The sequence below is a fragment of the Macadamia integrifolia genome, unplaced genomic scaffold, assembly GCF_013358625.1.
Source record: "Macadamia integrifolia cultivar HAES 741 unplaced genomic scaffold, SCU_Mint_v3 scaffold1401, whole genome shotgun sequence".
Lineage (NCBI taxonomy): Eukaryota > Viridiplantae > Streptophyta > Magnoliopsida > Proteales > Proteaceae > Macadamia > Macadamia integrifolia.
In genome coordinates, this window is record NW_024868191.1 from 79,023 (window position 1) to 106,152 (window position 27,130).

General features: G+C 39.5%; 1 protein-coding gene across 4 annotated transcripts in view; it reads left to right on the forward strand.

The window, feature by feature from the left end:
• Positions 1 to 1,259: 1,259 nt before the first annotated feature.
• LOC122063649 (replication factor C subunit 1) overlaps positions 1,260 to 27,130 on the forward strand; it is a 28,937-nt gene continuing 3,066 nt past the window's right edge. The window contains exons 1-15 of one of the 4 annotated variants that reach the window (XM_042627342.1): positions 1,260 to 1,542; positions 2,381 to 2,519; positions 2,603 to 2,728; positions 3,074 to 3,577; positions 3,655 to 3,722; positions 3,922 to 3,997; positions 4,078 to 4,139; positions 4,225 to 4,373; positions 5,014 to 5,177; positions 5,277 to 5,465; positions 5,606 to 5,727; positions 5,819 to 6,026; positions 14,489 to 14,542; positions 15,131 to 15,300; positions 18,641 to 18,731. In XM_042627342.1, coding sequence (XP_042483276.1) covers positions 2,517 to 2,519; positions 2,603 to 2,728; positions 3,074 to 3,577; positions 3,655 to 3,722; positions 3,922 to 3,997; positions 4,078 to 4,139; positions 4,225 to 4,373; positions 5,014 to 5,177; positions 5,277 to 5,465; positions 5,606 to 5,727; positions 5,819 to 6,026; positions 14,489 to 14,542; positions 15,131 to 15,300; positions 18,641 to 18,731 — 1,986 coding nt within the window. In that variant the 5' untranslated portion in view covers positions 1,260 to 1,542; positions 2,381 to 2,516. The remainder of the gene's footprint in view (positions 1,543 to 2,380; positions 2,520 to 2,602; positions 2,729 to 3,073; positions 3,578 to 3,654; positions 3,723 to 3,921; positions 3,998 to 4,077; positions 4,140 to 4,224; positions 4,374 to 5,013; positions 5,178 to 5,276; positions 5,466 to 5,605; positions 5,728 to 5,818; positions 6,027 to 14,488; positions 14,543 to 15,130; positions 15,301 to 18,640; positions 18,732 to 27,130) is intronic. The other 3 variants (XM_042627341.1, XM_042627343.1, XM_042627344.1) reach the window with 3 other exon arrangements.

The following is a 27,130-nucleotide window of genomic DNA, read 5'->3' on the forward strand; positions in this document are numbered from 1 at the left end:
ATTTGCTGGCCACTCATGTGGGGCGAATGGAAAGACCAAAAGGGTAAAATGTTCTTTTCATTTAACCACTAACAACAAGCCGACACCGTCTCATGGTGCTTCAAGTAATAGTTTCAAACTTTTGATGTCTCAAGCAATCTGGCCATAGTTTAGGGGGTGTCCAAGTAATTTACCCTATCTTATAATTAAGGCTAAAATCAGTGTTGAACTGGGCTAGGCCTTAACCCATGCCCGGCCCGATCATGACCTAGGGTTAGTGTTTTTCAACCCTAACTCACTCTCGGAAATCTTACCTTAGGCCCTATTTGGGCTCAAAACGGGTTCGGACCATTAAGGCCAAACTTACACCCCTAAATTCACATTTCATTCTTGATCCAAAACTTGACTGAAAATGGGAGAGAATATTGAATGGCATCGAACCGGATTTGATCCAATTCGACTGAATCCAATTTCAATTCCTATAACCATGATACCACATGACAAATTTTTGAACAAACCAATTAAGGTTATCCTAGTCCAGCAACCTTCTAGTCAAGTTTGAGAACTCGATATTGGGAACATGGCCTCTTAAGGTCGATACTGATTTGGATCACCCTAGATCGGACAGAAATGTCCCTGGTTTTATGTTTAAAGCTAATTTTTGACCATTTTACCCATTGTTTGTACTAATCAGCTAAGAGTGTAATTTTGGCCCTAACAGCCCAACCCACCCTGGCCCTGCCCTGAGCCCGAATAGGGCCTGAGCCCAGTTTTTTGACCCTGAGGATGGGTTAGGGTTGAAGAACACTGACCCCTGGGTAAGGTTGGGCCGGGCCTGGGTTGAGGCCTACGCCCAACCCAACCCAACACTGATTTTAACATTGATTTATATAATATAATGTAGGGCTGTCATTATATCCTTTTATTCAGAATAATGAAATTCGGGTCATTGATTTTTATGGTCAAGTGTCTTGAACATCTATTATTGTGTTGCAACTCATACTTTTAAATGTGTAATAATCATTTGATTTTTTTTTTTTTTTTTTTTTGGAGGATGGGGTGTGCAGGGTTAATATAAGACACAAATGGCAAAAACATGGTCAATCAATGTTAGTTAGACCCTAGCAAAAATCATGTTCAATCAAGGCCAACCCGACGCAATCAGATCAATTAGGGCCGGGTTGGGTTGGCATAAATTAAGCAGTGTTAGACTGGGTTTAGTTTGAGTTTTGGAACCTTACAACCCCAGCCCAACCCGGCCGTGTTCACCCATATGCCCTTGAGTAGAAACAAAGTGAGCTTCGCCTGCGAAGTGACGAAACGAAAAACAGAATAGAAGAGTCTACCGCAAGCTTAAGCCTGCAAGCTTACCAAGAGTCCATGAGTCTCCCCATATGTATATAACCAGAAAGCTTTAGGTTCCCGCCTTCTTCTGTTTACCTCTTGGGTTTCCTTCTCTCCGACTTTCTCATTCTCATCTGTTCTTTTATTTCTTTATTTGAATCCTCTTCTTCGTGCCGGACAAAAACTGATGTTGTGCAACGAATCAAGCAGGCAAAGGTTGTGAGTTCCAGTGATCCATCCCTTGCTATCAATTTCACTCAATAACTTGCAAAAATCAAAAATTTTTTTTTTCCCCTTTCTGATTGATTGATAGATACTATATTGAGTGATTAGGAATTTATACTCGAATTTTCTGCATTTAGGGTCTTTAGTCAAGAACTGGGTTTCACTTGAGAAGACTGGTTGATTTCCCCAGGGTTCAATACAATGTCAAGGAGAAGACCTTTTGCTAATTTTCTTCATATTCATATAAGGGTTAATGTAGCAGCCCACATTTTGGCTTGTTGAATCATAGCGTAAGACCTGCTATGCAAACTTCCTGTACTGATTATGGACAATGGTTTACTCTTATTTTGGGATTAGCCGAACTCTAGGATGTCATATGACCAAGATTATTTATTATTCATACACTGATGAGATGAGAGGCCGAAACGATTCTGTCCCGTAAGCTTTTTTAGTTTATGTAGTAGAAAATGGAAACACATGTGTAGTTTCTCAGTGTCAAACCGTTGGTGATAATTGCATTATTTGCTTCCATTCGCTGAAGCCTTTTCCTGCCCCCACCCTTTTTTGTTTAGAGTCTCCTTTTTCTCTCTTGCTGGAGAAGGAAGGAAGCCTATCTACAACCCATATCCCGATACATAAGAGTTCTTTGCCTCAAATTTTTTTTTTTTGGCTGTGTTGATTATTTTGTCTTGATGCAACTTTGCTCCTTTTCTTTACATCAAAGAACGTTTTGAATTTCTATACTTTGTCTCAAGTTCCTTTGGTTTCAATAGCTTCTCTCACAATATCCTGGTATTCATTTTATTTTTCTTATTTCTTATTTTCCATCTAGGTGTGGTTCTTGATGGTGCTGTCGGAAGGAAAGATAGGAGAACTTGACAGGTTTTCCTTATTTTGATGAATTTCTCTTATTGAGCTAGCTGTTTGTTTTTGATAGTGGTATTTGCAACGAGAACTTGAATTAAGACATGGTGAGTTAGGGTTTATAGAGTTCTTGCCTTTCATTTTCTGGCGATGTGAGTTGTCAATTTTCACATTTTAAAAATCTTCTCAGGCGCAGTCAGATATTCGGAAGTGGTTCATGAAACAACATGACAAGGGCAATGGGAACGCATCAAAGCCTGGGAAACCCACTATGGAGAAGCCTTCTCCAGCTACCTCTCAACCAGAGAAGAAATCTGTATACATTTTCCCTTCCATCCTGAAGAGACTTCCAATTTTCCTTTTCTGGTCAATAATGCTTAAAATTTTGAATATTTATATATCTCTAAATATACTGAAAAGAAGGTGTGCTTTTATTCTGCAAATCAGAAATCCAGGGAACTGATTATTTTTTTTTCTTTAAGGCTGTTTTCATAGAAAGATCTTATAGCATTTTGTTCTTAACAATTCAGGAAAACAATGATTATCTTATCAATTACCTTCCATTTTCCTTATTTCTTCCTTTTTAAAGGCCTCAAGAGGATGCGTAATCCTTTTTTCCTTCAATATAAATGCATAAGCGTTTTAATTTGCTTTTGTGGAGAAGGATCAGGTACAGGGAAGTCAAGAGGGCTCAGGAAGAAGGAAAAGTAGCAAATATTTTGCCACTGATTCTGAGGAAACAAGAGATGAGAAAGAGATGCAAACGACCCCAGCCAAAAGGATGAGCCAAAAGAATACTAAACCCCCAGCTACAAAGAGGCTTCACAAGGTAGATGATGATGATGATGATGATGATGATGATGACTTTGTGTTGCTTAATGCAAGGAAAAGCTCTGCTGAGGTCACTCCTACCAAAAAGTTGAAAAGTGGGGCAGGGAGAGGAATTGTTCAGAAGCCTGTAGATACTGATGAAAATGATGAAAATGCCATGGATGAAGAAGATATTGAATCTTCTCTTAAAACTCGTGGAAGGGGTAGAGGTGGAAGAGGTAGCGGTGGAAGAGGAGCAGCAACAGCTCCGGCTGGGGGAAGAGGAAGAGGTGGTGGGAGAGGTGGATTCATGAATTTTGGTGAAAGGAAAGATCCTCCACACAAAGGGGAAAAGGTGGAAACATTTCTGGAACATTTGAAACTTTTCGATGGAAAATTTGGTACTGAAGCTTTTCTTTTCTTGTCATTCAGGAAGTCCCTGAGGGTTCTCCTGGCTGTTTGGCTGGTCTAACTTTTGTGATTAGTGGTACTCTTGACAGGTATTACATCTGCATGTTTAATAAGCTGCTCCTACTAGGAGCAGAGTACATGAAATTTTTGGGGGCAAATTACAAATATTAGGTGTTGTCAGTAGTTATCCTTATCCATTACTGGTCTGTCTTGCATCTTTTTGCTATACTATTGATCTGTGTATTGCATGTTTTTGTTATACTATTGAAAGATTGGTTGTAATGCCAGCTTGGAAAGGGAAGAAGCAGAAGATTTAATTAAACAGCATGGTGGTCGTGTTACTGGATCTGTCAGCAAGAAAACGGTCTTTTCACACTTCAATCTTGTCTTAGCTTTGGTCTTGATGAATTGTGTGAACACGTGATGATATCTTCTGTTTTGCAGAATTATCTTTTAGTTGATGAAGATATTGGAGGGCGTAAATCTTTGAAAGCCAAAGAACTGGGGTTTGTCATCTCAGATTTTCCTGCCAGTTTTTTTTTACAGTTTGTCACTATTTAATTTTCTTATTCTTAATTGTTTCTTGTATAGTACTCCATTTTTGACTGAAGAGGGGTTATTTGATATGATCCGTTCATCAAAACCTGCAAAGATTCCTGTACAAGAAGAAATCAAGAAGAGAGCTGTAGATAAGACTGCTGTGTCACAACCAAAGGAAAGTCCTCAAAAAGAAGTAAAGGGTATGGTCAAAATAACACTGAAATTGTTGCTTTGTTTTGCTACTTTAACAATTAGGGAAAAACCTTTGGCTGCTTCTCCACATGGAGCTTTCCAGCATCCTTAGATGGCGCAATTCTACTGTTTAATGGACTTGTTTGGTACTGACTTAATTTTACATAATTTCTGAGTTTTTAAGTTCATTTTCAAGCATAAATTGGTGAGCTAAGAGTCCAAGGGAAAACTAAAGGGGTACATTTGGGATATGGTTGTTAGAGAACTAGAGCAGAAAAATAGATGGTCTCATCTAGAAATCTGTTCAGGCTCACAGTACTGAATGGTAGAATGTAAATTTTGACTCACAAAGGCTGTATCAGCTTCTATCATTTTGAAAGTTATATGGGACTTACTTCAAGGGTTTGTTGGTAGAACTTTAAAGAGTTTTCCTCCTAGTAAGCACTTTCTTTCTTGGACTAATATCTATCGAATATTTTTCCCTTATTATTTTCTTGCTACAGTTGATGGTAAACCTAATGACGTAACAGGAAATTTTTATTCTTGCCTTCAACATTCAGTGGCTTACGTAATCGCATGCTGATGTTGCACTTTGAGGATTTTCCCAAATCCCAAATCTTTTATGATGTGTCTATTTGGTTGCTCCAGATAAAGTTAACAACTCTTCAGCAAGAAAAGTTGCTCCAAAAGTACCAGCCACTGGTTATTCTTCTGCTAAGCCGAAGGATGTACGCACTGCACTATGTTCATTACCATGGACAGATAAATACAGACCCAAGACTCCAAATGACATCATTGGCAATCAATCCCTTGTATGTGCTATTATTTGATGTATTTCATTGCACATTCCTTTTCCTGTTGTCCCTCATCATTTGGAAAAGTTTTATAAATTCATGTTATGGTGGTTATAGGTTAAGCAGCTTCATGATTGGCTGGTAAATTGGAATACAATTTTTTCTCATGGCGGTCAAAAGGGAAAGGGGAAAAAGCAAAATGATAGTGGATCTAAAAAGGCCGTTCTTCTAAGTGGAACACCTGGTATAGGAAAGACTACGTCAGCAAAGTTGGTTAGCCAAATGCTTGGCTTCCAGACCATTGAGGTGGTGTATTTTTCTGAACTGCTCATGTTCACTGCTGAAGGTTTAAATACTGTTCTGTCATTGAAAGCCCAGCTCCACTCATTACTGTGATTACGTGCTTACCTTGTTCTCCCATTTCATTTGCCTTGTCTGTCATTTAGGTTAATGCTAGTGATAATCGTGGAAAAGCTGATTCCAAAATATTTAAAGGAGTTGGTGGGAGCACTGCAAATTCTGTGAAGGAGCTTATCAGCAATGAAGCTTTGAGTGTTAAAAGTGATCGGTTGGTCTTACATGATAAGAATTATTAAACAAATACTTAAGAAAATTTATGGAATCTTTTTCTTCAGTGTTCCTTGTTATTTTCATTGCAGGTCAAAACATGCTAAAACTGTGCTGATAATGGATGAAGTTGATGGAATGTCTGCTGGTGATAGAGGTGGAGTGGCTGATCTCATTGCTAGCATCAAAGTTTCCAAAATTCCAATCATCTGTATCTGTAATGACAGATACAGTCAAAAACTGAAAAGTCTTGTTAACCACTGTTTGCTTCTGAGCTTCCGAAAACCTACCAAACAACAGGTTCATTTCTGTGATTCTCATGCTGTTATTTATTTATTTATTCCATTCGCCTCTCTTTTGGCTTGCTTACATAATGAAAGGTTACAGTCCTTTTGTTCTTGTTCCAACCCCCCTCCCCCCAGTGGCTTGTAGTCCATACATGGAAGCTAAGATTCAGTTTAAGAACTTAACTGGCTTTGCATGAATGATTCACTTGAGAAAATGGGAGACAAAAGGTGAACTTTTTCGAACTAATTTTCATAATGGACACCTTCAAAGTTGTTCCATTGAATCTTACTGAAGTTGCTATTTTCGGAGGATGGGGGCCTTCTGTCTTTGGGTGTGGTGTTGGCCTCGAGGATTTACATGCTGCTTGTTTACTTTCATTGGGAGGTCTTGTAACCTTTTTTTTTTTTGCTGGGAGAGGTTTTGTAACTTTGAAGGCATAGTTGTCAACACTGAGTCATAGAATTCCAATGGAGTGTTATTGAATCAAATGGAGATTTGAATCGAAAAAGCAAAAAAAGGTCTTTAAAACCCTTAGACAAGTGTTAGGGGCTAAAGAAAAGGAATAAATCAAAAAAGAGAAAACAGGAAAATAAGTTTCTATGTGATCAAGTTTGACTAATTTCCGCTGAGTCAACTTGATGAGTCAAGCACATGATTCTGTGATTCAGTGGTTGAGATGGAACTGATTCCAGTGATTCTAACCAGAATGAGACTGGGATGTAGATGCACAGCCTTGGATCGATCCAAACCCGCATGGGTATCTAGATGGAGATGAACCAGATCCAATCTAGGATCAAACTTACCAATTTGGAACCAAAGTATTAGGATCTTTAGGATTTATTTACTTCTATTTTGGGGTTGCATGCAATATTTTATTTTGCTCACTTAAGTAGGAGATAACTGTTAGGATTTAGTTTCCAATTAGAGTAGGTTTCCTTTCATATTGGTTTTTTGTTTTGGTTATTTATGTCAATGTAATCGATGGGGATTGGACTGTTGAATGATGAATTGGATGCTTGGTTGAAACCTTGTTGGTTTTAATTGGTCGTTTGACCTTCTTCCCCTCCCCTTATGCGAACTCTCTTTCTATCTTACTTCCTCTTTCCTTCTTCTTCTTTCTGATATTCTTAACCTTCCCTGTTTCTGGGCAGCTGCAGCAGTCGTGATTGTTAATGTCAATCTCTATTGATACCCCTCAGATGAGCCTGAAATTTAGGGCATGAGAACCTCTATCCTAGGCGACCTGAACCCAAGAACTTCAGCCCCAAAGACCCTTCCTGTGGTGAGGAGCAAAACCTGCAACTGGGTTGCAGCCACATCTATTGCCCATAGTTGTCATGGCGTCACCTAGGCATCGCCAAGGCGGCGATTTGGCGTCTTGGCAGAAAATGAAGTTCATGGCAGTGCTACGATTTACGTGACTCACAAATGATGGTCGCCATTGGCTAATAGGCGTCGCCATGGCACCACCATGGACGCCAGGTCACGCCTGATTCACTAGGTGGTCGATTTTTTGTAAAATGCAGGGTGATTTTGATAGGGCTTTGTTGATTTTTGATGATTTGATGTTGCTTAATGTTGGTTTTATATGTTATAGGGTATATATTGTAGGCTTGTAGCATGCTAAATATCTTTAGAAAATAGGGGAAATAAAAAAGTAGCATATTAAATAACTTTAGGAAATAGGAAAAAAAAAAAAAACACAGGGGCGATTTGACCGCCATGGCAACGCCATAACGGGCGATTCATCGCCAAATCGATTAGCCACCCCTCCACCACTTTGGATCGATTTGACGCCGTGACAACTATGCTATCGCCAGCTTCAGTTTCAGGAGCTTCCCACATCATTCTAGCCTGCTAATCTGAGCAGCTCCCTGGTGGGTTTGGTAGACCTTCTCCTTGAGACCCTTCTCCTGGGATTTTAGACTCAACCGATAAATATTAAAGGAGATCTCTGCACCTAAGCTTTCCTGGTCTTTCCGTCATGGGTTTGTGAAGCAATGAAGAAGAAGACTCTTCTTTCCTCACGGTTCTTATAAGTCTTAAAGCCTTCCCTCTTGTCATAATTACTTCATTGTTGATTTCCCCTATTGCCCATCTCTTTTATCTATAACCCCACATGTACCTTTAGCTTATCTTGCTTCCTAGTTTATCTCCAAACAATAAATAATAATCCCCTTTGTGTCCCTTTTCTTCACATGCCTGACAACGCCTTTCAAAACCCTGATTTATTACCAAATTGCCTTTAGGATTTGAGTTTTTGTACAATTGAATGGGCCTATAAGCGGCCTGATTCCAGATTTGGAACCTGGATCCACATCAAGTGGTATCAGAGCAAATTTTCTACAAATCTTTTGCTCCGATGACGTTTCCCCTTGAATTTATCACTCTTATTGAGGAACTTAAGAAGAAATCAATGATGATGGATTGAAGGAAGTTCGATCGGAATCTCGGGAACTTTGATCATATTTTCAAGAGCTTACCGACAGTAGAACGCTTATGTGATAAAGTGTGCAGCATGATCAAGGACGGGTTAGTGGTGGACGAGCCAGTTGACACTAAACATGACAATAAAGTTGAACTAAGCGATCCGATCAAGGTTGCATTTGAAGAACCGATCGGTGTTTTAATTTCAATTGTGAAACCTACCATCAGATTCGAATCAAAGTTATATCATTTGTTGACGATTAGGAGATCATGACCGTTGATAATGAGATGTGTTGGATCTTTACCTTGTCAAAGCCGTTGATCGTGGATGCTGATCGAGTGGTGTTGATCCTCTTCTATAAAACTCGTGGTCGAGTTTTTTTCAACATCAGGGGAGTTGATGTGGATGCACAGCCTTGAATCGATCCAAAACCGCATGGGTATCTAGATGGAGATGAACCAGATCCAATCTAGGACCAAACTTACTGATTTGGAACCGAAGCTATTAGGATCTTTAGGATTTATTTACTTCTATTTTGGGGTTGCATGCAATATTTTATTTTGTTTACTTAAGTAGGAGATAGCTGTTAGGATTTAGTTTCCAATTAGAGTAGGTTTCCTTTTATGTTAGGTTATCTTTTGTTATTTATTCCAATGTAACTGATGGGGATTGGACTATTGAATGATGAATTGGATGCTTGGTTGAAACCTTGGTGGTTTTAGGTTTCCTTTTATGTTAGGTTTTCTTTTGTTATTTATTTCAATGTAACTGATGGGGATTGGACTATTGAATGATGAATTGGATGCTTGGTTGAAACCTTGGTGGTTTTAATTGGTCGTGTGACCTTCTTCCCTTCCCCTTATGCGAACTCTCTTTCTCTATCTTACTTCCTCTTTTCTTCTTCTTCTTTTTGATCTTCTTAACCTTCCCTATTTCTGGGCAGCTCCAGCAATCCCGATTGTTGAAGTCAACGTCCATTGATACTCCTCAGATGAGACTGAAATTTAGGGCGTCAGAACCTCTATCCTAGGCAAGGATTAAAGTATCGGTATCGGTCGCCATATCAGTCGGCCAAAATTAAGATACGTATCGAAGGGTATCGTATCGGAGATTTGCTAAGATACGCTAAAGGTACACACATAAATGGATAAGAAACAATTTTTTAAACACTTTTGCATAAAGAATTTGTTAAAAAAAGCTATTGATAATATGTATTATGCATAAACACTAAATTGAGGGTATCTCACTAAGAATTCAAGGTTTGTGGTTGTCCCATAAATGTAAAATCCTTATTCCCAACATTGATGTCCACTTTAGTTAGAGAGAAATATGGATGGTAGCAACTTTGGAACAACCCCTTAAAAAATCATATTTTTCTGAAAAACTACCCATATTGGCCATTATATGACCGTAGCGCACTATATCGATACATACCGATACTCGCCGATACGTACCGATATTGATATGTACCAATCGATACATACTGATATGTATCGATACTCACCGATGCATACCGAAACGTACATTTCACCTCGATTTTATATTTTTCATAAAGTCGTATCAGTGCATATCGTATCGTATCGATGTGTATCGGTGGTGTATTGATGCATATCGGTATGTATCGTAGGATATATATCGATACAAAAAGATTTTAAAAATTTCATGTATCGTATCGGTCGGCTAAATTTAAGATACGTATCGGAGGGTATCGTATTGGTATCGGAGATACTTTAAACCATGATCCTAGGCGAATTGAACCCAAGAACTTCAGCCCCAAAGACCCTTCCTGTGGTGAGGAGCAAAACCTGCAACTGGGTTGCAGCCACATCTATCGCCAGCTTCAGTTTTAGGAGCTTCCCACATCATTCTAGCCTACCGATCTGAGCAGCTTCCTGGTGAATTTGGTAGACCTTCTCCTTGAGACCCTTCGCCTGGGATTTTAGACTCAACCGATAAATATTAAAGGAGATCTCTGCACCTAAGCTTTCCTAGTCTTTCCGCCATGGGTTTGTGAAGCAATGAAGAAGACTCTTCTTTCCTCACGGTTCTTATAAGTCTTAAAGCCTTCCCTCTTGTCATAATTACTTTATTGTTGATTTCCCCTATTGCTCATTTCTTTTATCTATAACCCCACATGTCCCTTCAGCCTATCTTGCTTCCTAGTTTATCCCCAAACAATAAATAATAATAATCCCCTTTGTGTCCCTTTTCTTGACATGCCTAACAACGCCTTTCAAAACCCTGATTTATTACCAAATTGCCTTTAGACCTTAGATTTGAGTTTTGGTACAATTGAATGGGCCTATAAGCTGTCTGATTCTAGATTTGGAACCTGGATCTGCATCAGACTGATAAGGTGGAATTGGCTGGGCACTGAATTGTACAATTCAAAGAATAGAGTGAACCAATCTAAAAAAAAAAATAAAAGGTTTTAAAGTGCTTTTTCATCATGTCATTTTAGAAAATCCTTGTGAAGGTTTGAGAACTCGGTATCAGGAACAGGATCGGTCAAGGCCGATACCAATCAGGATCGGTCAAGGCCGATACCAATCAGGATCGGCTAGATTGGACAGAAATACCCCTGCTTTCAATAAAAAAAATATTTTTTTGGACTATTTTACCCTTCAACAGTACTGATCCACCGATATGGTATCAGCCAAGAATTGGGATCAGTCGAGGCTGATTCCGATCCAATCCGATTCCTCAAACCATGTTGTGGAGAGTGAGAGGGAGAAGCTTTACATTGGAACTTAACAAGGAAGGTGTTTCTTGGGTTATAGTTTCAGATTTTCTTGATGGTGGGTTTATGTGCTGCTTGTTAATTTTTTGTTTTGGCCTTTTCTCTCCGAAAAGGTTGGATTCGGAGCGGATCCACATAAATCTGGAGCAAATTTCAATTTACGTCTAAATGATCCAAATCCAGACCTGGATCTGAATCTGATTCTGGTCAAGAACCATGATGGTGGATCCAAATCCAATTCAAAATTCTACTTGATCCTAGATATAAATCGAACATGGATATTTAAACTTGCTCTTAGTTTACTAGTATATTAAAGATGCCTAGGCACTTTTCAAGTTAGGGTCCAGGTGTGTATCTGATGCATTATTATTTTTTTAAATAAAAATGATTCTTTGCTTCTCACGGCATGGTATCACATATAGACAAAGCAATTAAAAAAAAAAAAAACCAGAATCATATGATTCATACCAAAAAGAAATAACAAAATTTAGACTAAAATTCAACTGCCCATGGTACTAGGTGTCGTAGGGTGCCCTAGGCAAGGTGCCCGCCTGACTATGATAGTGAAGGACCGAGCATTGCGCAGCCCCAAAATATCTGCCCAGATGCCTAGGCGGCGCTTTGGAAACTATGGATTCCTTCAGGTGTGGAGGATGGGAGGAGTATTGGGCAAATTAGTTTATGAGGACATAGATTTCTGACAGGTTTAGTATCGAGGGCAATGTTGATTTGATTAGTAAGGTTGAATTAAAAAATTAAGTAGCTGTTCTGGTGTGGTGAGAAATTGCTTTCCATAGACAATTTCTTTGTTCCCTTCTGTTACAACCACTTATCCCAAAAGCTCGAGCTAGTAAGGGCTACAAGCCTACAACAATGTATATCAACAACCCCTTGCAGGTGCATGCCCGCACACAGACATGCAGTTTTGCACGTGACACTGTCATGTGGTAGCACAATCACAATGCATTGAGGGCACAAGGTGTAGGGGCACAACCACACACAACACAAACCCCTTGCACATACTAGGGATCGAACACCCGACCTCTTGGCTCTGATACAATGTTATAACCATTTATCCCAAAAGCTCAAGCTATTAAGGGCCACATCAATGTATATTTACATCCTTTTCTCTATCTTTTGGATCAGCCGACGGGGTGGTTTTTGGCATGTGGTCCTTTGAGAAGGTGGGTTCCTTTCTCCCTTTGCTTGTGGTCGTCTTTTTTTATGAATATTGTTTTGGTGGATGAAACAGAAGCACGGATAACTGTTAAGTTAGAATTATGGAGATACATCTTAGAATCAGAAGGTTTTATGATAACTTGATAAGACAAACAAAAATACAATACATGGAGTGTAACTTTAGTAAAATAGGATTGAAAGTGGGCTGGTGAAAATTGATGATAGGGAGGTACCCCCAAAGTGATCATTTTAGGTACCTATGTTCAATCATAAATAAGGAGAAATAGAAGATATTGCACATATAATCAGAGCTGGATGGATGAAATGGAGAGATAGGGTAAGGAATGACCGGGTTAGAGCTGATATGGGAGTTTCCCGATTGAGGACAAGCTCCGAGAATGTCGTTTAAGGTGGTATGACCATGTTTAACGGAGGCCTTGGGATGCCCCAGTAAGGAGGGGTGATTAGGTCCAGATCGAAGGAGCTAAAAGAGCTAGGGCCAAGCCTAAAATGACCATAGATGATGTTATAAGGAAAGACATGTAGAAGCTCGGTCTTGACTCTAGTGTGACCGTTAATAGAGCTGTTTCGAGGGCAAAGATTCATGTGGCTGATCACTCGTGGGTAGGATGTTCCTGCGGTGTTGCCTTGTCTCTTCCCTTTTTCTACCCTTTTCGTTTTTCTTTTTTTTTTATACCCTCTCTTAGATCCATGTACCTGACCCCATTTAGTTGGGAAAAACTGAGTTGTTGTTATGGGCCCACACAAGAACAAATAATTCAACTTAAGCAAACCAGTGGCAATATTGTAATTTCTGATACAATTTAAAACCCCTTTAGAGTGAAATAATGAAATAATTGACTAAGGACTTGGCAGGAGTTAAACCAAAAGAGAGATCAGTTCTGGAAATAAAAATAGGAGTGGGGTTAAACTGAAATAAAAATCCAGAATGAGGGTTATTTTTGAGAATATCAGAGAATAGGGTTTAAGAGTAAATAGGAAGAAATACAATCTTCTACCTTATGTAATCTTATAGAACAGACACGATAGAAACCCAGCAGAAACCTTGCTGGTTTCGATCAACAGAAATCACTTAATTGGAATCCAATCGAAACAAAACTTTGGGAGAGAGATTGAAAGTCAGTTTTCTGTTGATTCCAACCAATATCAGATCAGAAGAAGCTGCAACAACCTCGGGGAGAATCTTGCAACCTGAACCTGGCGGAGAACTCAGATCTGACTTCTGGTTTTCAGATTTTCTTTCCACTGACTTGCAGGAGCTTGGGATGAAACTTAGGGTTTAAATCACCCCAAGGAGGAGTGCTTATGTCCCAAGTATCAGATTGAGAGCTGCAGAATCGAGGGAGCTCGAACCACCTTCACTGGCTGCAAGTACTGCCTGGAACAGAACAAGGAACAAAGAAGAAAGGAAAGGGGAAAGAGGAGAAGAAGTTCAGGGAAGTAAGAGATATGCACTAACGGCCATGGTTTCCAAACCAAAAAACTTTCCAATCAATTTTCTTCTTCCAAAATAGGTCAACAATGGACTACACAATCGTATTTAAAGACTCAACAAAAACCTACCTTCCTAATCTGAAATAGAATTAAACTTGCATCTAAATCTGAAAAAAGAAATAAAATCTCACTCAAATAAGAATACTACCAAACTGAGTTCTTGCTCTAAGAAGGAAAGAAGAAAAAATCAAATCAAAAGATATCTTAAACCCAACGCCCAACTGCATCAAGAGGTGCTTCAGGATTTTTGTCTGATCAACGCATCCATTAAAACCCAAAGGAAAATTTTATAAGATAATTAGGTGAGATAGATTAGGATGTTGGAGATTAGTCTAGTCTGATTGCACGTTTGGAAAATCCTAATCATACATACCGAATTGAGTTGAAACTTTGGTTGAAATCTGTTCTCTGGTGCTGTGATATATAAAGTACAGTTTTAGGAAATTGAAGCATTCTATTGATATAATGTCCTCATTTGTGTATTCTATATCCTGAACATACTTTTAAGGAATGGTTTGATATGCTACACTCAAATTAATGACCTGTTTCATTACCATTGGATTCCTTGTCGACCTGAATGACTGACAAAGTTTTTTGGTTTACACATGGTAGATGGCAAAGAGATTAATACAAGTTGCAAATCAGGAAGGGCTTCAAGTTAATGAGGTAGACATTTGACCAGTCTTTCTTGAACACACATGCACATGCACATGCACACATAATGGAATCTATGGGATCTATGACCATTGATATGAAGGCTGTGGTTCAAACCTGTCCTTTAACTTACCAAGCATTTGCTGGTTGCCTACTGGGAAAAGAATGGGAAACTCTGAGTGATTGCGTTGTAGGAGGTTGATTGAATTTTTATTTTCCCACAAGAAATTAGATAAAGCTTCTGAATACTTGAATTTTGTACTGATGTTCGAATTTCAGAAGACCATTTGCAATAAATAATTATTTTTGCTGCTGTGCTATATTTGCCATGTGGGAGGATGATATGGAATCTGTTGGACTGTTTGGCCTTTCCATGCATCTAGTCCCACAGTCCACCTCCCACTGTAGGGGCCACTGTGTATTAAACAAAGTCCGCTGTGGAAGATTCTGTTGGGACCTAGAATTCCTAGCTAGGTGACTAACTAGCAATCCCCTTTGTATGGTTTGAAGGAGACAGATCATCAATAATTTTTTCCAGTTGCTTTTGGTTATTCTTTGTAACTAATTCTATTTGGTTACTTTGTTTTACAAAATTTATAGATTGCACTTGAGGAACTTGCAGAGAGAGTTAATGGAGATATGCGTATGGCACTAAATCAGTTGCAGTACATGAGCCTTTCAATGACAGTCATCAAATATGATGACATAAGACAACGCCTTCTGAGTAGCATGAAGGATGAAGATATCTCACCTTTTACTGCTGTTGATAAGTATGCTATTTATCTCTGCCATCATAACATATATGCTAGTTTTATCTTTAAATGTTCCATGGTAATAACGTTTACTGTTTTGGCTTTCTTTGTGCTTCATTCCTTCGTTGGGTGGTTCCGTTCCACAGTGTGTGTGTGTGTTTTAAGTTCACTAACTATTTGATGCATAGCGCAATCATGCCCCTATTTAGCCCCTGGGTTCAAGTTAAAACCAGGCTCATATGGCCCATATTCTGCCCATAATATGGTTTTCACGTCTAGAAATTGAATGAAGAGTATGGGGCCCAACTGATTTGCGTGGGGAGGAGAATATCTAGAAGATTTGGTTGCTGGAATAATGGCTTTAGGTGGAGATTTGATATACTTTGATTTGACTAGATTTGAATCATTTGATTAGATCTGATTAAGTCTCTATTTCTTGTTTCTTTGTTTTTGTTCTTTTGTTTAAGCATTGTGCTGATATAATGAAGGATGGGATGGAATTCATGATTTATCGGCATTGGAAGCCCAGGCGAGATGCTGATGGGACTTAAAAGCCCTGGTGAAGCAGCAGGGAGCCCGAATGACGTCTGGCAGCGATTGAAACAAAGGACAAGAGCTCTGCAGGGTCTGACGGTACCTGGAGTCAATCGGAGGAGGGCGAAGGCCCTCCCTAGCAAAGCCTGGCAATAGCAAGTGGCTAGAGAAAAAAGGAGACTAGGGGGGCCTCAATGAGGCCTTGTAGCAACCGAAAAAGGGCAATAGAGGTCACGGGAGGTAGGGAGTCTCAGGAGGGTTGGCAGTGATCACAGGAAGCAAGGAGACCCAGACGAGGTCTCAGGAACACCAGACAAAGGTCCTTGGCGGGGCTTGACGCTGCTGGCTAATGATTGTAGAGAGGCTTTGAGAGGGCTGGAGCTGTGGCAGTGTTCTTCGAGAGGGCTGGAGCCTTGCTTGGATCAAGAAGAGTGGCAGGGCCCTGGTGGTGTTCTTGGAAAGGTAGGGCCTGTTCGGCACCAATAGGAAGGGCTGGTGCCCTATGTTGACTTGGCAGGGAGGGTGTGGGCCCTAATAAATCATGGTGAAGGCTTGGTCGCCAGCGGGATGACGTGAGGGCTTAAGGCCATGGCGAGGTCAGTGGGTTAGTAAAAGCGGTGACACATTTTTTAGGTAGCCATGCTCAGCCATGCAAGGCCGAGTAGCCGAAAAAAATTCCAAAAAGATATTGGCTCTAATACCAGGTTGAGAAGAAAGGATTGAGGGAATGGATTGGCTTGTCTGATATGACAGAGGGCAACTTTATTTATACTATGAAAAAGTTACAAATATGGGATGTTAGGCAAGGGTGAGTCACAATCCTTATACTACATCTATGTACAAAATATACTAGACACTCTACAGGACAGTTGTAAGACTCACTATGATGTATGGGATAGAATGTTGGGCTGTTAAGAAGTGTAACCTAGATGAGCTGAGTATAGCACATATCAGGATGTTGAGACCCATTGGGTGTAACCTAGATAAGCTGAGTATGACAGACACTCTATAGGATAGTTGTAAGACTCGCTTTGCTGGTATTCTTAAGCTCATCTGGAAGATTGTATCTAAGAATAAAAGCATTTGGGTGGACTGGATATACTCGGGGCTTCTCAAATCTAATTCCTTGTGGACTGCTCCTTCCATCCCGGATGCATCTTGGATCTGGCCGAAAATTCTTGATCATAGACCCATTGCCCTTTCCGCCATCTCTTTCATCATTGGTAATGGCCAGGACACTTCCCTTTGGAAAGACCCCTGACACCCTTCTGGTGTCCTCTCTCACCTCTTCCCTAGAGTCACTACTCTTCTCGTCTCCCTTCTAATGCCACCGTCTCTTCTATTATCTCTCCCTCTAGTTGGTCCCCTCCGGATTCCACCCCCTTCTTGATCTCTGGTCCAGACTTCCCCCTCTTCCCCCGGGACACCGAGGAAGAGAGGACAAATGTATCTTGCTCCCCTCCTCTAACAAATCCTTTTCTTCTGCCACCGCCTGGTCTTTCATTCGCACTCCTTCCCCTGTGGTTCCTTGGCATAAGTTTGTTTGGTTCAAAAACCACATTCCCCGGCGTAGCTTCACCTTCTGGCGATATCTAACCAACTGCCTTCCCACTCAATCATTTCTCATCCACCACCATATCCCTGCCAATCCTTCTTGCTACCTCTACCCCATGGGTACCGAGGACATCCCTCATCTCTTCTTCTCTTGCCCTTTCTCTTCCAGCATCTGGAAGGTTGTCCTTGCCAAATGTTGGCGAAATAGAAGACCTATCCTTCCTTTTGATAGAGAATGGAACTGGATTGATATGGCATTCTCTGGTACCTTTATTTGTGACATTGTTGGAAAATTGGTTTTCTGTGCCACTATCAATCATATCTGGATGGAGCGGAACATCCGTAGATGGACTTCCAATTCCCGTTCTCCGGACAAGATTTGGAAAGCTATCTACTTTGATGTTAAGTCCAAATCCTCTTCCCTGCAGACCAACCCATTCCATAATACCCCCAGAAATTCCCACATCATTACCTCCTGGAACCTTCAGGTTGACCTCCTTCCCCCCACTTGATGTCTTCTAGGTTCTGGCTTCCCCACCCCCCAATTTTGGCTGAGGTCCTGGCTTTTATTTCTGCTTTTTGTTGTTTCGTCTTTTGTAGGTGCTGTTTGTAATTTTTGTTGTTGTTGCTTGGTTTTGGGCCATGGCCTTGGTCAGCCTGTTGGCCGGGCCAATCCTGATCCTTCCCTCTTCCCCTCTCCCCCCTGTATATTCTTCTCTTCTTGGTATTGAATCATTTATTCATAAAAAAAAAAGGATGTTGAAATGGATGTGTAGAAAATCTAGGACAGAGAGAGTAAGGAATGATTGAGTTAGAGCTGATTTAGGAGTTGCCCTAATTTAGGGCAAGCTTTGAGAATGTTGTTTGAGGTGGTATGGCCATGTTCAATTTAGGCCTTGGGATGCCCCGTTAAGGAGTGATCAGATCTAGATGTAGGAGCTAAAAGAGCTGGGCCAGGCCTAAAATGACCATAGATGATGTTGTAAGGAAAGACATGCAAAGGCTAGGTCTTGACTGTAGTATGACCTCAAACAGAGCTGTTTGGGGGCAAAGATCCATGTAGCAAACCCCATTTAGTTGGGAAAAGGCTGAGTTGTTGTTGTTGTTGTGGGTTCTACTATATCTGAATTGTTTATTTTTTTAATGGAAAGTTCTCCTTTATGTTAAAATTTATAGCTGGAGATGATTTGTAAAATTTGAGTCCATCTAATCTGTTATGCTCTTGTTTACTTTTTTCATCCCCTCAACCCTTTCTTTTAAATGCTTGTAGGCTATTTGGGTTCAACGCGGGGAAGTTGAGAATGGATGAGAAGGTTGACCTGAGCATGAGCGATCCTGACCTAGTCCCTCTTCTCATTCAGGTTCTTTTTAAGTTACTTGAAATTTTTATTCTTATCATTTCAATCTTGTTATTTTTTGAAATTTACAAGTTATGCAGGTACTTAATGATTAACACAACAGTCCCTAATGTATGAAGCAATTTTATATACACAGAAAAGGGGGACATTATGTTTTTGGGTGATTAAGCACGAATGGGCAATCATTGAGCTTGGGACCTTGGCCAATGTACAATGAAACAGGAGCCATGACATAGTTTACCCTGTTGAGGATCAGTATGATTAGATGCTTTTGAAGATTTGGTCTGTATATTTGATGTGGATTTGGAGCCCATGGTAAAAGCTCCAATTGAGCAGACCAAGCAAAAATGGGTCAGTTTTGTTTTGTTCTCAATTAGTCACCGTTGGATCCAATTGATCCCAACGTTCTCTAACGTATAGAAACCATGTTGGTTTAGGTTATCCGTTGGATTTACCTCTTCCAAGATACTAAAAATTTCATCTTTCTTGATGTCAGGGGACTATTTTTGTTGCTTTAAGTTTAATATGGTTGTCTTCTGTGTGAGTTCGATTTAGTTAATTTCGATGTTATTCTGCCTAGTTTTATATGATGAGTTTTAGTTGTATTCTAGTTTTGAGTTGTCCTTATTTTCTTCTTGTATTTTGAGTTGAGCCAAGTGTTCATCATTTCCCTCTGGACCTTTTATGTGTGTATGTGTGAAGGGTGGGAGGGGAAAGGAGGTTCTTCACATTCATAGTATTCTTGATTTTTTTTATTGATAAACGGTTGTCTAAAACTTCTGGAAGGAAACCATCATCTCACTATTTGATGAAAATGGGATTTGAGAGAGTTTCTATTGAACACGGGTACTTTATCAATCTGTGACAATGTCTTTCTGGAGTTTTAAGTCATATTATCTGTTTGACAGTGTGAACTTTATACCAGGAATGAAATTTCATTATTGAGATGAAAAAGAGGAAAAAGGCTTTGTCAAATGATGTCTCTTAGGGGGACAGGAAATGGGAGGAAGATTATCTCTTTGAGGGAAAAGGGCTAGGAGAATGTCCAGGAAAGATGTAGTCTGGCACATGGTTATTATTGGAAGATAAACATTTGAAATAGGAAGCAAAAGTACGTAGAAATACATCTGTTCTTATAAGCAGGAAATTGCTAGTACCCAGTTATTGAAGAATTTGAAGGGAAATTTGCTTTAGAAGGCTAATTTTTCATTATTGACTTCTTCAGTCCACATTCCAGCATAGTATTTCTTTTCAATACCCTTCTCAGTTGCCAAGAAATTATGGCAGCTTCAGACTGATTTCTTTGGAAAGACAGTAGCTATTGTCGTGTGGAATGGGAAGAGGTCTGCAAGCCCAAGGAGGAAGCGGCAATGGATCTGCTCCGAGTCTCAGATTTAAGTATATCACTCTCAAAATGTCTTTCGTGGTATGAGGAGAAGAGGCTATTGTATGGATATGGGATGCAAAATCCATGGCATGCATGTCCAGTGAGATCCACATATAGATTTGGATTTTTTTGGTCGGAATCATAGAGACTCCAAGCAAATGATCATGGTCTAAGTAGGTAGTGGTGATAGAACTCAGAGGACTATTAGTGTGATGATCAGGCTCATGAAGTGTCCCCAAATCTCTTTGAGCTGGAATCACATCTTAAGGCAGCAATTACTTTCCTGTGGGCATGAGCTCCCAATGCTAAGGAAAAATAATAATGGTTGGGAAGTAAATCAGTACCTGTGGGGACTTCTTGAGACTGTTCAATGCATAGGACCGTGAAGAGGGAAGAATGTAGATCCTTCATCTTGTAATTTCGATTTCAAGCCATAACTAGAGGTAAAAGTTTTTGCAGTCTGGCAAGACTAGAGGTATTTATGGTCTGACAAAAAGTCTTGCCACTTGGAAGGGTGATGTGGCAATTTTGACCCTACGGATATCTAGAAAATGTCTAGATTGGCCTCACATGAAATTTTAGACTCATTCATAATTCATCCATATACCATCCCATGTATTGGCAGATTCCCTTGTAGTTTTAGCTGTCTATTTCTCTTCAGAGAAGTTTACTATTTCACCGTAGAGAAGTTTAATTTTTCACTGGAGTTTTAAAGCATTATTTTACCCCTTTATCTACTCCATTTTGGATGAAACTTGATGTGTGAAAAGTGGACCTTGGGGTCTTGTCCACAAAATTTCAGCATTATCTAATCTGCCACTTGGCAGATATTTGCACCAGTCTAGAGATGCTGTTTAGAACTTCCAGAGTAGAAAAACTACTCAACCAAGGTTTATTTTTTTACGTGCCTGCCTTTGATGATAGTATTAGTCTAATAGAGCAGCGGTCATCTTATTTTAACGGGCGATGTCCTGAATGTTTGCTTTTTATGTCTTAAACCGCTGAACCATTTCTGCCTTTACCCTTTTTTGCACTTTTGCTGTATGAAGTTCCGATGCAACAGCTAATATAAACTAGGGCAGACTAAACCGAAGTTTAAGAGATTGGAGCAAAGCCTGGTGGAGTCTACTGAAAAAAAAAAAATATTGGGACAGATGTGAAACTTTGAAGGAAATGGAACTGATATGGAGATTTTATAAAACAATTCAGAAACTGAAAACAGAGATTTAACAGAATTGAGATTATAAATTTTTAGAAGAAATCAATAGAAAATATAGGACAAAATAGAGATTGTTGGTAAAATCGATGAACCAGAAATGGTAGAAATATAGGGTAGAGGAGAAATTTGATTTCTCATAAACTAAGAGTCAGATAAGCCTTAAAATCTGAGCCAGTTCCTCTAAGTCTATTCTATCAAATAAAACAGAAACCTCAATTTTCTCTTGAATAAAAATGGGGGGTGATATGGAGATTTAATCCTTATATCTCTTCAGATCTGGGGTTTTTGCCCTTCTTGCTTCTTATGTCATGGCTATGGAGAAGCTCTTCTGCTCCTTTCTTTGGAAAGGAAATGTTTTTTCCAAATTCCTTCACCCTCTCCCTTGGGCCATGGTCTATCTCCCCATTCCTGAGGGAGGGCTTGGGGTGAGAAGATTCAAGGAAGCCAATTCTGTGGAATCATCAAACTCTTCTGGAAGATGCACAACAACATTTGGGTTTCCTGGGTCTATTCCTCCCTTCGCAAGACTGACTCTCTCTAGTCGGCTCCCTTTCCTAGGGATGCATCCTGGGTTTGGTGGAAGATCCTTGAGTTGAGACCTCTTGCTTTGAAAGCCATCTCCTGCTGTATTGGCAATGGTGCCTCTACCTCCCTCTGCTTTGACCCCTGACACCCGTTAGGCATCCTCCACTCGTTAATCTCCCTGAGATCCACCTACTCTCTGGTCTAGGCCGATATGCCACTGTTGCTTCCATCATCTATGATAATGGATGGTTCCCCCTTCCTCTCCCCCTCTCCTTGATCTGTGGTCCTCTCTCCCTTCCTCTCCCCCCTCTTTGATCTGCGGTCCTCTCTTTCTCTCCTCTTCCCTCTCCCCTCTCCCCTCTCCCCTCTCCCCTTGGGTTATAAGGTCAGAGAGGACAAGATTATCTAGATCTCCTCTACCACCGGATCCTTCACCTCTGCCTCTGCTTGGGACTTTATCAGATCCAAAGTGCCTCTTGTCCCTTGGAGGAACATCATTTGGTTCAAAGGCCACATCCCCGCCATAGCTTTATGGCTTGGCGCACGATCTCCAACTGCCTGCCTATGCAGCCTTTCATCATTTACCACCATATTCCTGTTCTTGTTGTCTTTGCTGGAATGGAAATGAGGATGTCAATCACCCATTCTTCTCATGCCCCTTCTCCACCTCTGTCTGGAAGAGAGTGCTCCTTAAGTGCTGGCCTTCCAGAAGACCCATCCTCCCCCTTGCTAAAGAATGGATCTGGATCGACATGACCTTCGCCAGTGCATCTATTTGTGATACTATAGGGAAGCTTGCTTTTTGTGCCACCATCAACCATATTTGGATGGAGAGAAATCTTTATAAATGGACTTCCAACTCTCGCTCCTTCGACATGATTTGAAAAGCCATTTTCTTTGATGTTACCTCCAAGATGCAATCCCTCTATCATTGCACCGTCCGAAACACCCCAAGGAACAGACTCATTGTTGTCTCCTGGGGTCTCCTGCCTTCTATCATTTCCCCCACACCCCCTCCCTTGGCTAGTTTAGTTTGTTCGGGCCTCTTGAGGTGTTGTGCCAAGGCTTGTTAGTTTGTTTGTTTTGTTTTGTTCGTCGGGCTTATGCCCGCCCCTTGTCTCCCTTTTTTGTTCTTCTTCTTGGTAATGAATTTATTTACTCATCCAAGAAAAGGGGGGGTGATAGGGTCTAATATGCAGAAACAGGAATGACAGGGCAGGGGAGAGACAGAGTGATAGCAGGGGGAAGAAACTTGAATTTCATGGTCTGATCTGATAGAAAATATTATCAAAGATGGGTATAAAATATCAGTTCAAATATTAAGTATAACAGTAGATACGATAGTAATCCATACGTCAATAAGTGTGTGGAAAACAGGAAACTTTGTAGGGAAGAAAAGAAGAGAAATGCTGAACTGAAAAACATTGCTTCAAAACAGGTAACTGTGTAGGTAATTGTGCAATCTGAAACTTTATTTTCTTTAAAACCTGCAAGTTCATAGGTTCTTGCAAGTTGATAGGTTCTTACAAGTTACAACCTTATTTGTGACTAAAATATAAGTGAAGTCACTCGGACTAGGACTCAACATTCCTAATAACAATCTAAAACTGAAAAGCATTGCTTCTAGAACCCAAACTAGCCTAATTAACTCCTCACATGGAGCCAAGATTTGAAATTTCGTTTTGTTTCGGTGTTTCGGTGGGTTCAGAAACACTGAAATTTCGATGAGATTTCGCCGAGATGACGTATTTTGTTTTTAGTTGATTGTTTTGGTGGTCAAACGGCCATATTTTGACCTAAAACTTGGTGGGTAGCTTATTTTAAGGTTAATAAACATGCCTAGAACATAAAAATGCAAAAATGTTAGAACATGACATTGTTTTAGAGTTGCACCTTTGTTTGGCAGCAACCGTCGAACTGTTTTGGAAATTTTACCAACATGTATTTATGTACTATTTAAAAAAAATAGTTTTGGAGAAAGAACTTTACCTTTTCTAAGCTTTGGATGCGTAGATCTTCTTGTGGGAGTCCAATGGAAGTCAAAATGTGTGATGTGGCTAATTAGAGGCTTGTTGGAGTGTTTTTCCTTCAAAATATGCAAATGAAACCGAAACCACCGAGATAGGCCAGACAAAGTCGAAATTTCGGCGAGATACCGGAATGATACCGAAATTTCGACTTTGTCTCAACAAAATGTTGTATTTATAAGGCATGGAATGTATCGTTTCGGCGAAATACTGAAATTTCGACCGAAATATGGTACACATTGATTCGTGCCTTATTTCGTTTCAAAAAAAAAAAAAAAAAAAAACCAAAATACTTAAATTTCGGTGAGATTTCGAACTATGCATGGAGCCCACTACTAATCCCGTATGCTAACTTTAATCCCCAATTTTGGACTCAAAGATTAGGGCCGTTACAATGAAATACCTTAAAATATTAAACCCGGCCCATAAATTAGTGATCTCAAGCCTTTTTTAGTTTTCCAATCCCTCTTTTGCTTTTAGGTTGCCAAATTGGATCAAGTCTCTGTAAATGACGGGTTGGGTTAATTAATATATATGCTGGGGCTTTTTTGTATGGACTTCATTGTGATGGGCCTAATTTATAAGCCCAAAATTGGGGTTTCCTTTAGTATACAAGAATAAGTAGGTGGGGTCCATTGCTAGTGTTGTTAGGCAAGTTAAGTGTCTTAAAAGTTTATGTTCCAATTTTTGACTAAGTAGCAGTTTTTGAGAGTCCTATTTTTAGTCTCGCTTATATGTTTTTTAATTCTATAAATGCATATATACCTCTATCAATTCTTCGGTGGTAGTACAGTTTGACTTGCTTGGCTGCCTAGCTGGATTTTGATAATTGGTGGTTGCTGGTCCTATTGTCTCTTTCAGTTCTCTGGTTTTCTGCTAATGTTTCTGCCTCAGTTAGCAATCCTTCCAGTTCCAGGTTATTCTTTTTCTATTCTTTCATATTCTCCTCCTTGGGTGCTGCCCGTTTTCATTCTTACCTTGACCCATCAACTTTTGCCATATCAGTTAGTTTCATTCTTTTGATCTGATAACTAATATACATAGTTCTGCTACTATTCTATAGTATTTCAGATTAGTAAACTCAAGTTTGTTTCTGCTTTCTGTCATCAAAATTTTAATCCTGTGCTAAATTTCTAATATTTTCCACCACCAGTCCCTTCGTTCTCTCTCTCTCTTTTTTCTTTCTAAATTGATTTTCTTCTCGGTTTGGTAGTTCCAGTTTCACTAATGTCAGTTTGAAATTTAGTAGTGATCTGAACTGTGTTTAGTTAGATGTCAAAATTTTCTTGCAGCCTCAAAATAGCTCTTTCTAGTTCTATTGATTTCCGTAGCTTATCCTATTCTTCCCTTTATTTTATTATATTTTTCCTCTTTGAAATTCATATCTGAAAAATGTTTTCCCAGCTTATACATATATATATATATATATGAGATTATTGTGTATTTACTCCTACTGGCAGGGTATTTTATCTACTCCTGTCGGTAAGTGTAGTTTGGAGTTATAATCTGATATAAGGGTATGCTTGTCAAGTTTTGTACTAAGGAGGGTATTTTATCTTCTACTGTCGGTATTTGTGTATTAATCTCATAATATAAATAAACTTGTCTATGATAAGGAGAATTCTAACCTGACAGTGAGTCTCTTCTTCCTCCACATCGACTGCTCTTCTTCATGGTTTGAGGACTCGGTTTCGGGCCTGAAATCTTTCTGAAACCTGGTATTTTTTGACGAGAAGTTTCGTGGATGGGTTTGGGTGGCCATATGGCCAAGTTAGCCCATGAACTTGTCATCCAACCTATTTTAAGCCTTTTAAACACAGTGGAAACATCAGATTTTTAAAAATCAAACCCAAAATGGTACTTAGGCTTTGGATCCTACGTTAGTTGTCTATGGCGTAGGTGAGCTCTACCTCGGCTATTCCACACAATTTGCACATTATTCAAATAAAGTGTAAAACAACTTAAGTAAGCATAAGGAAATGAGTTCCAAACAATAACTAGAAGCATTAGATTATCCCTAAAACAAACTGAGCCTCATCCCAACTTAATGGGTCAGCTACAATAAACATTAGCTTATCCTTTATTTTATTTTTTGGAATTTTCTCTAATTTGTAAAATAATTTTCAAGTTTCAGAAATTAAAATAATTAATTTACTAACTGGGAAAAAAAAAAATTCGTGAAGCCGTAGGTTGGCCAACAGTGTCCAACATATATAAAAATGACTTGTAAACAATGACTATAAACTATATTTATTTAAAAAGAAAAAAATTGCAAGATTTTTATTATTATTATTATTATTAATTTTTTTTTTACAGGAAAAAAAATGATTTAGAAACTGGAAAAAAAAAATTAGGCCTCCATCAATCCATAGATTGGGGATCATTGTTTGGCACATAAAATCTAAACAATTAATAACGAAGTATTCATAATTTTTATTTGGGAGAAAATAGTTCCTGAGCCTTTTTTTTTTTACCTTCAAGTGTTCTTGGGCAGAAAATCAATTCCAAGTGTTGATAATGAGGGTGTGAATCTACTTGCTCCAAGTGTTGATGTTGATGTTGAGGTGTGATTTGGAAAAAAAAAATATACCAAAAACTACTCTTAGGGGTTTTTTCTTCACAACAGACTGAGATCACCGAGAGTAGAACAAAACCATCGAGATCTCATCGAGTTTTGGTCTTTATATGCATGGTCACGTGATGGTTTCTACTGATTCGAGCCGAGACCGAAACTTGAACCTGTGACTGAAATCTTGGTCGAGTTTTGGTATTATTTCTATTTCGGATATCGACCGGTCTCGAGTCCTGGAGAAACCGAGAAAATACCGAGATCTCGGCGAGTTCTCAAACCATGCTCTTCTCCTTCTTCTTCTATTGTTTGTTTCTCTGATCTGATATTGCTACGCTATATCAAAGTAATAAACAATCAATAGGGTTGGGTTTCATTATGGCCTTCTTCCTTATGCTTCACAGCAACCTATGTTGTTTTTGTTTTGTTTGAAACCCTAGTTTATGAAACGCGGCAACTGAGGGTTTTTATGCTGATGAAGACTACTACACTGTTGCCTCTTCCATGAGCATGAAGCCTCTTCATTGCTGCTGTCTTCTAGAACTTGCAGATGACCTGTTTTCTCTTTTATTTTTGCAACTATCAATTAAGGACATCTTCCTATGTACCCATCAAGTGCTTCAGATATTTTGTGGTTTACTTCTATGGACAAGGGTCTTTCCCCCTGCTGGGGGA